This window comes from Oenanthe melanoleuca, chromosome 2 (genome assembly GCF_029582105.1).
Source record: "Oenanthe melanoleuca isolate GR-GAL-2019-014 chromosome 2, OMel1.0, whole genome shotgun sequence".
Taxonomy (NCBI): domain Eukaryota; kingdom Metazoa; phylum Chordata; class Aves; order Passeriformes; family Muscicapidae; genus Oenanthe; species Oenanthe melanoleuca.
In genome coordinates this window covers 16,317,144-16,329,287 of record NC_079335.1, presented here as the reverse complement: position 1 = coordinate 16,329,287, position 12,144 = coordinate 16,317,144, and the positions used below count along the sequence as shown (strand labels likewise).

General features: G+C 31.6%; 1 protein-coding gene across 3 annotated transcripts in view; it reads right to left on the bottom strand.

Moving 5' to 3' along the window:
- Positions 1–12,144, bottom strand: part of CSMD3 (CUB and Sushi multiple domains 3) — a 578,246-nt gene that overhangs the window by 200,662 nt on the left and 365,440 nt on the right. For all 3 annotated transcript variants that reach the window (XM_056483904.1, XM_056483905.1, XM_056483906.1), the window contains one exon: positions 5,633–5,802. In XM_056483904.1, the coding sequence (XP_056339879.1) occupies positions 5,633–5,802 (170 nt within the window). The remainder of the gene's footprint in view (positions 1–5,632; positions 5,803–12,144) is intronic.

The following is a 12,144-nucleotide window of genomic DNA, read 5'->3' as shown; positions in this document are numbered from 1 at the left end:
AAAATGCACAACAAGATGACTTGACATAATTCCTTGGTTTTTACTGACACTAGTAAATAAATTCCAAGCAAACTTAAATTTAAAAGCTGATGTACTCATCTGGATGTAAGAAATCAAAGAAGAATAAAAAGTGCAATTAATGCATATCAGCTAAAAATAATTTCAATATATATAAAGCAGTATTAAAATAGACTTCTTATCTTTTTAAGAAACTCCTTTAAATTATACTGAGATCAGTAATCAAGCCAGAAAAAGAAAATCATGCCCAAACTAAGAAACACCAAACGAAAACCAAGCAAAAAACCCCACCCAACCCAGAAAATTAATTCTGAAACGCACTTAGTTTTATTTTAGCAACTGGAAGGAAAATAGCCATTTCAGGAATTACTGCTATCCAGCAGAGATATTTACATCATGACAGACTTAAACAAAACCCAGGTGGAATCCACTTATAATTAATAGTTACCTGGATTTCAGGATTTATTTTATTTTTAAAAACTGTATAAGAGGAAACCATTTTCTGCTATCTGTGTATCCCTGATACTTAGCAAAGGAAGCTGGTAATAAACAACTATACCAATATAACAACTATTTTCAATGTCTCACCAAAACTTCAAATAAGCTGTGCCATGACACCGATTTTCTTCATGTTAGAATTTCCCCACGCACATATTATTGCTAATTTTGTTAGATGTCCTACCATGTTAAATCTTTCACATTAGTCCACTGACATCTCTCATTAGTTAATATTCATTGTATGTCATGGGCTAACTAGCTGTCACACTGTATAATATTTTTAAACATAAATAATTTCTATGAAGGAATAGAATTTAAAGTATCCAACACTTGTGAAACTGATTCATTTGAGTAGGAGAACTGCATTTCGCTGGGGCAGGATTGTGATTCATCTGAACACTAAATTAAATTATTTTTTTCATTTGGTTGCTCTCTTTAAGACATTCAAAGGACCCTTCTTCTTATGACACTAGTGTCTCCCTTAGGACAAGAAATGAATGCACGTTTTCCAGTGTAACTCTCAATTTAGGTCACACTTTAATTTTTCTGCTGCATTTGAGTTAACAGGAAAAAAAAAAGGAAATGTATAGAATCATTTAAATTATACAATTTAGCTTGCCAATAAAGTGGTAGCAGACCCCTCCGAGATTTTCAGAACCAAGATTTTCTTTCCAACCTTGTTAAACTAGGTGGGAGCTAAATATTTTTAATGAATTAGTAATTCAGCTTCATAATATTTTTGGAAGGCAATATTATATGTGCATTAAGGTAGCACGATTATCTTACTTTTAATATATAAATTTACTTTCTTATAGGCCTTGCCAGCACATCTGGATTTATGTCACTTGAGTGTTAAAGATAAGCCCAAGAATAATCATTATAAAATACTATTTGGTTGGATATATTTTTCTTAAAGTCCTTCTGTAACATTAATTCAAAGATAAATGATTCATGACTGGATAATGCCTGGATATGCCAGTAACCAACTATTCATAAAACAGATGTCCATCTTTATTACATGTTTAATGGCCCAATCTTTAAATGATTAATTCATAGAGAAAAAGAAAAGGCATAGAAAATTTTGTTATTGTTCTTCATACCACAATAATATGTTGAAATGTTATAGGGAAGGATGCTAATAGTGAACACTCTACCTAAATATTTGAACTAATAGATGTTATATTCAATTTTTGAAGGAAGTGTTGTTTGCATTTACAATTAGAGGGCAAATAAAACTTGCTAATCTCTTAAGTGGCTCCATTATCACCAAATTTTAAATGGAAATTAGTGCCCTTTTTTCTGCTAATTTATTTAAATATATAAAATTTTAGCAAGGGAGTATCATAAGTGAATGTATAAAATTTATGCATTTTAATCAAGCTCTTTTTGAGATTTTCCTTTGAAACATAAAAGGCATATGGATATGAAGATCTGTTCCTCCATAAAGAGAAGAAATAACATAAAATCAGCAGCTCAGATCTGAGGCTGTCAACACCCTGTCAAATGTATATCACACGCAAATAGAAGCATTAATATAAAGAAAGAAAAGGGTCCATATGTTTGGGGGGGTGAGGGGATGGTTGTCCCCTACATTTATTACCTTTTTCTCAGTCTTATATTCAGGATGATATTCCTAAATGTGTTATTATTATAAACATGAAGGTTCTTAAGAAACAAACCAGCAAAAAGGTCCAGACATCACATCCCTTCAGTGTCTTTGCCCAAACCCCTCAAAAATGGAACCATGTGCACACCTTTAAAATCTGGCCCAGAAGGAGACAATGAACAAGTGCAGTAAGACTGAATCCTGTCTTTGGCAGGAGCACAGACAGAGCTGAGCCAAGCACAGCCAAAGGGAGCCCTGAGTGCCAGTTCTGTTTGCTGACATGCTGGTACCTGCCTGTTGCTGCAGTGAGTGCTTTAGTAAAAGGAAAAAGAAAGATTGCCCTATAATGTTATTAAAAATAATTCTTAAATCAATTTTTTCCATATAGGTGCAATACCACCTACCACATCAGGTCTCACACTACATAAAGCCGAGCACATTTTCTACAACAAAAGCGAAAAAAAGATACTTTTCATATTCAGCATTCCTCTCTTTTGTTTTAGGTTTACTCAATGAAATCTGTCTGCAGAAGTTTTGGAAGTGGTTTGATTTTTTTATTTAAACATTACCATAAAACTACCCTTTAATTAGTACCATGCATGAATGCATTTTTATTTATGCTGGAATTGATTGAAAATAAAGATAGCTATATATTAGCCGTGTCAAAGTTTCAATTTTAATAAAAATACCTTTTCCCCTGTAAATTAAAAAGTATGTTAAAATTCCATGATATAAAATAATATTTTCTACATTCAACAGATTTCAACACAAATAACACATTCACCACTATCAATGGACTATTCAGGCAAGCAGAACAATGATAACTCTGTTCTTTCTGTGTATATCTCGAGGACTTGCTTACAGCTAGCAAAGACTAGAGAGTTTATGAGCAAAATTGTTGGATGGAGATAAAATCAGGGGGAAAAAAACAGGTAGAAATATTTTCATACTTTGATAAAAATGCATTATTTATCTTTGCCTCCCACATAGGTAATTTATTCCAAAAATATTGTATTCTGGAAATATAGTGCACAAACACAATTATCAGTACAATTGCAAAGAAGGAAGTGAGTGTTACAGAGTTTCTGAGATTACTATTAAATGGATTGACATGTAATGATTGTTCAGATCCTAAATTTTTTCATATGTCTTCATATAACTTTCATAAATATTAGAACAAGATATGACATTTTCAAGAGCAGTTCATATCCCTACACCAAAAAAAGCAGAGATATTTATATATTTCTTACAGTTTCTAATAAAACCCAAAAAGAGTTACACCATTAATGTAAGTAGCCAGAGCAGTTACATTGAAAGGAGAACAAGAGAATAAAACAAATGAAAGACAAATTATGTGCTCTGAAACCTCTGCCCTATATCAGTTCAGAACTGATAAAAGGGAACTCCTCCTTCTCTGCCCCTGGAGTAATAGTAAGGGTGGAGATTTACTTGTGTTAAATATGGTATTTCTCTCTAATGCTGCATTCCCAGGACAGCTGTTTCATTGTTTCAATCACAGTGCTTATCAGATATAAAGGGTCAGTTTATTCACATGGCAAGCTGCAGACCTCATGGCTTCAGTAAAGAACTTGCCAAAATTTTATTAGAATATTCAGTGTATTCTGACTACAGAATGGAATTTTAGCTGCATACCTCTAGTGATCTAGAAATCCTAGCTTCAAGAAAAAGTAACACAAAGTACATTACTAACTTCTTTGCCAGCATTTTCATCTCTAGCTTCTGAGGCAAAGAGATAGATTATCCAAGCAAAGTTTGTCAATAAAAATCTGAACTTTAACCATGCAATATTTTGGAGTTGCTTCATCTGTGTGTGGGGGAAGGAAGTATATATATAAGTATATTGATCTGTCATTCTCTATATGTCACTTGGCTGTTTGGAAGACAGGATGATTTTTTTTAAATTTTTTGCATTTTTACATTTAACTTCCAGTTACAAAGCAGTGATACATATTAGGTTAAAAGCATTTGTTGGGTATTAATAATTCATTTAAAAGCAAAATATAGCTCTAATATCCTATTCCTGAAGCCAAAAGGTCATTCTCCACAATCAGCAAAACAGGCAAATTAGACAGTCTACTTCTGTTTTCAAAGTAGAATAGGATCATAGAAAGGGATTGACAGACAACTGCAGAACTGATTCTGGGAGAAAATTTTTTGAAAAATTTCTGAAGAATCTTTCTTGATCAAATGAACATGTTTAAAAAGAGTGTGATAGAATTAAGACAGTTTGTGAGAATTCCATCTAAGAAAGGAGGCAGGAAAAGACATGATGGGTTCCACAGATATTTATTCCCACAATTGTAAAGGCTGAGTGCCTCTGTTTTGCTGTGATGTCAGATAGATTGAAAAAAGTGGCAATCATAATCAAGAATACTTCTTATAGATTGTTTTGGATCTTTTTTTATTAGGGAGGAACTTCAGCTCCTTATAATTCAAGGCTGCTGACTTGACAAAAAAACACACTAATTACATAACACTAGTTTCATTGAAAAAACACACCTGCAAGATACAGCAAATATTTCTGCCACTGACATTTACAGATGAGTGGTGGCCTTCCTTGTTTTCACATTAATTGTGTAGCAGTATTAAAGCAGAATTTTCATCTCTAAGTCTCAGAGTTAAGATTATCTAGTTAAACATTTGAAGTTATATGGTTCAAATGGCACTTGAAAATTCGTAAATTATTAGATCTTTTCAAATATGTACATTAAATGATTAAGAAAGTAAAAGGACAAATGAATTGATTTTTTTTATTTTTATATTCCTTTATATGTATCTAACTGTACATAACTGTAGCTTCCTTCCCACAATGGTCTTTTAAATTAAGAAAACAGAATTGAATGGTTTCAACATAAAAAATCGTGAGAAAATTCCATCCATGTTCTTTTCTGTCTAACAGTTACTGGAACAACTGATTTGGTTGGTTCATTGGTTGATTTGAGTTTTTTTTTTCCATACTACTTACATTTTAATAAATAGTAAACATATTTCAAATTAAATCTTTCAAAATTAATAATTGTAAAAATTAAGGCATCCACTTGGCTCTCAAATAAGCAACAATTTTAATATAAAATAAACATATCTGAAAATTCTGGGTATCTAGTAGCCTTTGGTTAATTGTTCTTTGCTTATGAAGCAAAGCTATGAAGATACTGTGGAAGTAAACAAATTAAAAGACGTAATTGATGAATATGTAACACTAAAAATACAATACAAATAACCATGAAGGCAACATTTGTTTCATTATTTCAACCTCTTTTTTAATTATCTCTGGTCAGAAAAACATGTCTTAAGAAACAGATTATGGGGGCACCTGAGGGTGCCTAATTTTTAACTTCCTAAAAATAGAACCAGTTTAGAAAGATATTTTGTAAGAAGTGATTTATATCCACTTACCTGGTACTGTAATATTGCAGATAGATAAACCTCAGTGAGGGGAGGTACTAGAAATTCAGAAATCAAAAATAAGTTGCATGATTATATACATACCTTAAGAACATCTCCTTGGGCTAAGTGAAATGTTCTGGCAGAAATATTGATTCCTTTCCCTGCTTGTACCTGAATGCTGTAAATACATTCATGGTTGTTTTCATAGTTAAGAGGATAATTGGGGGACAATAAGATTCCTTCATTATTTGTTGTGGAGGCTCCACATTCAGCTGAAATTAAAACAAAAAAGTTAAGACATGCTTTAATAGAACACATAAATATTTTTAGTAAAGGTGATAATGGTAATGTTAATGTAACCTAGTTCAATATTATTAATGTTTATTAATATCAAAAATATATTTTGAAGTATGTGATCATGACAGTGATTGAAGGCTACAAGAATATTTCTAAATTACAATACTTTAATAAAAATATGCCAAAAACCACTGTGAGTTAAAATCATATTAATGACACATTTCATAATCATATTGTTTTATAGGATCTTCTTTGAATTTTGTTGTATTTTTTTAATGTCTCCAACACTGAAATTCATATACATGCAAATTAAAATACAGTAGAAGAATTCTATAAATTTATATGAGTATTTATTTATATATACATGCACATGAATATATGTATATATATATGTGAAGATATATACATTTTCACACAGATTAATGAAAAAAGGTATTTTTCCTCTGTTATTATTTAACCAAGATAACCAACATAGTCAATGGTGTAAATTACAGTAGAAAAATATTATGTTATAGCTACCAGATAAATATAGAAAAAAACAATTTCAAACGCAAAAAAAGAAGAAAAACATAACTCTCCAGGGAAAATAAAGTTAATTTAATTATTTTCAAGTAATACAGTTATTATTTCAAGAAATAAACTTTATAATTCAAGATTCTGGCAATTCATTTAATCACCCAAAAGTACTTGGACACATAAACACTTGTGGCAATGCTTCATTAGGCATTATTAACTAACTTTCACTTCCTATTATGTATTGGATTATATACATAATTAAGTAATTTTTAGCATTTAGTTATCACATATTTTAAATAGATACTGAGACGCTACTACACTTCTTTGCTCCCCTATTTACTTAATCTTGATATGTGGCCATTATAGTGCAGTGCAAGAGTATTTCCTCTCTTTTTAACAGATTTGGATTAATTTTAACTGCAACACTAAATTTCTGGGTTTCTGTTTGTTTTCAGGATTATTTCAATAATCCTCCCACTTATTTTACCTACTTTCGTGAGAATGAATCTCATTTATTTTAACCTGGGAAATTAAATGATTTATAATTTCACAGAATAAATAATGTTCTGCAAAACTGTTTTTATCTTAATGGTTTGAAAAGATGTTTAGGCAAACTATGGTGTGTATTCTAAAATCTTTTGATTTTAATAACATTATTATAATTTCCACCCCAGCCTTGTTTGAGCAACATTCAGCACATTGAAATATATACTTTGTATATGAAATTAAGTCAGCAATGACAAAAAAAAAAAAAAAAAACAGCTTAAAAAACTACTCCTTTCTGTATGCAGCTAAAGCAGATATTGCACAGAAAGCCAAGTCAGGAACAGATCAAAGAACAAATGCTTGATGACTACATCTAATTCAGCAATATAGAACAAGTACCCAAATAGTTCAGGTGACATTATTTTGTCCTGGAACAGCTGGATACACACAATCTAGGCAGAAGTGGAAAACCTTCTATTCACGTGATCACATCTATCCTTTTACGCACTCTCAAATAAATGGGTATTTGCTATTTCAAAGATGCATAGGTCACTTTGAATTACAACAGAAAGGAGTGAGATTATTGTAATTTCAGGATTGTGAGATCCCTTTTCCCATTCCAGAGGGATATAAAAGCCAAAAGGCACAAGGTAATTATGGTATTAAGTTGATCCAACAACTCTGGGATACGTCAGAGCTATAATTCAAAGCAATTTTTTAAAATCTGAACACAGCAGTAAGCTTACTGTTAGGACATTTTTAACTAGCATTTTAGAATCATGCTAAGTTTTCTGCTAAGAAAAAGGATGTCATCATGCCATCATGTTTCATGTCTTTGTTTTCATTAACATGATTTTCTGAATTTAGAGAAAGAATATTGTGTTCCAAGTTGTGGATGTCCCATCCCTGGAAGTGTCCAAAATCAGACTGAATGAGGCTTGAGCAACATGATTGATTAAAAAATGTTCCTGCCTGTGGCAAACAGATGCACTACATGATCCTCAAAGGTTCCTTCCAAACCAAACCATTCTGTCATTCTTTGTATCTTGTGTTACCAGACAAAGCTGGTTTAGTAAAAGCAGTCTCAAAAAACAAAATATAATGTTTCATATCATCATCACAGTTCCACGGAGGCACACAGACCAGTCTACAACAGTTGCTTCTTTTGTACATTTCTCAAAAACCAACAGTTAGCTCCTGGCTTTTCTCCTTGCCTTCTGTCAGTGCAAACTACGGCTTAAAAAACCACAAATGAATAACTAACCCCAAAGCATCAAACACATGCTCAGACAAAAACAGGAGTTGGGGTTATATATTGGAACAAGTGCTAAATCAAACTGGGAAAGCCCACAATTAATATTGTAAGACATTCCAAACTACAGCATAGCTATTTCTATCTGAGAATCTCCACTCCTGTCTATAAACACAAACAGGTGGTTATCTTGTTTAAAGTCACGTGGAGCTTCAGGAGACTTACAGTTTCTTTCTGTTCTCTGATATTAATACTACAGCAAAGATAAAAACAGACCATAATATTTCTATTTACATTTAGTGGCTGAGTAAAAAAGTGTCAGAAAAAAGTAACGTAGATGGAATTCTAAAGTTTAAAACAAATCCAAATATTAAACACATGCAATTTTTTCGAAGTGTTTGGAAAATAATTTTGAAAAGGCATTACAGTGAGTAAAACATAAATACAGACTTAAGAGGAAAACCAGGATAAAATTTAGGGAATATGTGTAAATAGGGAAACAGAAGAGAGAAAAGAGGTGACAAACTAGTACTTCATAAGTAAAGGAAAAATTACAGTGGATCAGAGAGTCTGTAACCTTCTTTAAATCATATGTAGAGATGTTATCAGAACTTACAAATATTTTGTTAATGAATTAATGCTTCATTTTAGCAATATTTCCTCATCAACAGAGATAAAAATCAGGCTGCTTTATTAATAAAGTCTTGAGGTTTTAAAAAAATTCTACTTCTTTCAGCTGAAACCTAGAACCTGCCCTACACACTCTTCTTGTATAAAAAAAAAAAGGAAAAATACTTCACACCCAGATATTTTTTCACAAAGGCTTTAATTCAGCCTAAAAAAAATAGTAGTAGGATGTAACAGTAAGTGGATTACTGAAGTGAATTACTGTTTCGAGACTTTGGCAAAAATAATAGATTCATTTTGGTATTAGAAAGGAAAATAAACAAAAACCTCAAAGGAAAAGTAATGAAAAGTAAAAACTTCTATGAGAAGATAATTACAATACAAGACTGTTATGCTTTTGGCTATGAATGTGTGTTCATTGCACCTTACCATAATAAAACAGATGAATTTTAACTGCTGTTTATTAGTGTATTTAAATTCTGTGAGCAAGTGAAATGTCATAATGATTGTAACCAAGGAATGGAATGCATCTATTCGGGTAACTTAACCACTTGAACCCAATTCTTCAATGAATTGAATTTCTCATAAAAAAAATAAAAAAAAAATTAAAAAAAAAAAAATATACATATAAAAAGAAAGATAATATTGCAATATTTTTCACAATTAGCTGATTAAATTTTTGCCATAAATAATTATCAATTCAAAAATCACGATGTGCTCCTACAGATCAAAATTCAGACAGAGTGAAATTGTTTTCTTTAATGCAATCCTTTAGAATCAAAAGATAAGAGCTACATCTAACATTCTGTGTTTTGTACAGATGGTATCTCTTGGTTAGGAGACTGGGTAATGCAACAGCTTGACTGGCCAAGTAGGCAGAAGCATTCCAAAAAGGATTTTATCTTTAAACAACTTTGTACTAGATTGTAAATAAGCAGGACTTCAGAAACTGCATCTAAATTCAGTGCTCAACAAAGAGTTTCTTATTAAGCCATTTGTCTTCAGATGTTCTACCTCTTCAACTGGAGGCTGGCAGAAACCAGAAAATAGACTCTTGTCAAAACAAGGCAGCAAAACAGACGATAGCACAGAAATTCTGAAAGGATTAAGTTGTTACTAAAGCTTTCTTTCTGTGAGTAGCATGAGTCATAAGGTTATCACAAGTTTTCCAGGCAGCTTTTATATTCTGACAGGTTAAATACAGGGAACTCTTTGCTGATAAAAAAAGTGAAAAGAACATTGTCTTCTTCAATCAGTAAGAATAGTGGGGTTCCCTTTCATTTTACATTGTTCCAAAATACAAGACTTCATTTCATATAGACAAAAACAATTAACAGAAATTTTGTATTATGTATCTACAATACAGGTACCTTCTTCCTAGTTGATCTGAACATCAAAAGATTCCTGTGGCTATTTGTGTATTAAATTTATTTTCGATATACTTTCTCTGTTTTATGACTACATTATTTATCTTATAATGAATGACGGTGTTTCCAGATCTGGGAAGATCCTGTATTTATGACCTAAAAATAATTTTACAAAAAGATGATATTTCTACATCAATGGCCAAGTGGCTAATGGCCGAATACAAAAGAAATTTTTATTGGAAAGAATTACTTACATTATTAATGTTATTTTTCATAACTGATTGCTCCAGCTGACAAGAATGGGTAGGAGTCCCATATACTTTAAATAATATGCTCTTGCATTGCAATCAATCAAAGGAGGATGAAGAAATAGCATGACAAATGTGCATCTGCATTAATATTAAAAAGGCAAATTGCATTTAAAACCCACATTCTATATTAGAAGAATTCAAGCTACCAGTGGGCATGATTTTCCTTTAAACTAATTTAATATTATTATAAAAAATCCCAACACCAACAAAAATATCCCAAAACATGAACAACCAAATAAACCCCTCCACAAAGTAACTCAAGAACTTCTGGAGCTGTTGGAACTTAGTAAAAATTTCCACATGGGGAACAGGAACAGTTAAACTTTGATGCAAAATCTAAAAATACATAAGAAATATTAAAAAAAATCTTATCACATCATAATGCTAATATGCAAACATATGGTGAGACCTCAATGACTGTATTTTACTTTTTTCAGGAATCCTATCCCTGAAGAAAACAACAGACATATTACACATTCACAAATAACCAAAGAAATATTTAAGGGAATAAATTTACTTCTGATGAACAGAAGAACGTTTAGGATTCATTTGTTCTGAGATGAATCAATGACATTTACAACTGGATATCACAATCCTTAAACTCAGAATTCATGCTGCCCAAACATTCCATGTATTAAAAGAAATCTCAAAACTAGCAAAAGGACATTTTTTGAAGGAAAATATACTAAAAGCAATCTTTATCTTACATGTTTTATGTGCACAGAAATGGACAGAGCTATGCAGATGGAACAAGAGTAATGGGATATAGCATAAGATGTGCAGAGGGTAGCTAATGGTTCTCCTGCTAATTAGGGAATTTACTACAGATGTATCTGTGCTAGAACTTTCCCTTCCTTGTTTCTATATTTATGCATAACCAGTCAATGCTGAATTTTATTTTCTCTCATACAATATAACTTTTCAGACATTTCTGGAATGTTTGCTCTTGGTGTTCTTTGAAAAGCACCTTAATGAAAGCTTGTCAAAGAAGCTATATCAGTGAACAAAAAAAATCTCTACCAGCAAAAATTCATATACAGTATTATCTGAAAAGTATGCAACATTACAGAAATTAATGAATTTGCCTGTAGATATTTTATGTCTTTTTGCCTGCTTTTTATAATTTCAAGGAGCATAGATCCTTAGAAATCTGTAAGTCCAGAATCAGAGACTGTTTAGGACTTACTGAGAAGAATGAACAGAAAAAGTGAAAGTAGCACAGAAGAAAAAGAGTTTTAAAGTCAATGTCTCCCAGCGAAGGTTTAGCAGTCTGGAAAGAAACCTTATGGCACTAAGAAAGCCAAAGGAAAAGACTTGACATGATTGGGAAGCTATGAAGAAACAGATTATTTTACACAGACATAGAAACAATTTCAGGTTTATAAAGTCAGACATGACAATTACAGTGAAAGGTAATACAATTTGGCTATTGAATAGACTTATAAGGTAAAGGGCAAGGGAGAGAGAAAAAAAAAATACATAAGAAATCCTGGCAAAATAGGAACAACTTCAGTGAAAAAAAAAAGTAATTCCAAGAAAGAAATGTGTGTTAAATATGAACACTGCATTTGGTTATCACTTGAGTATAGCATTAAAATAAATAATGAAACTAAGGAATGACTGAGTTTTAACAGATCTTTAATAATCTTCATTCCATTATTGATTATAAGAAAAGTTTAATTTTATCTATGTCACTATTTTTCCCTTTAGAGCAATAATAACTGCTCGTTTTTCCCTACCTGTAACACAGTTACAGGA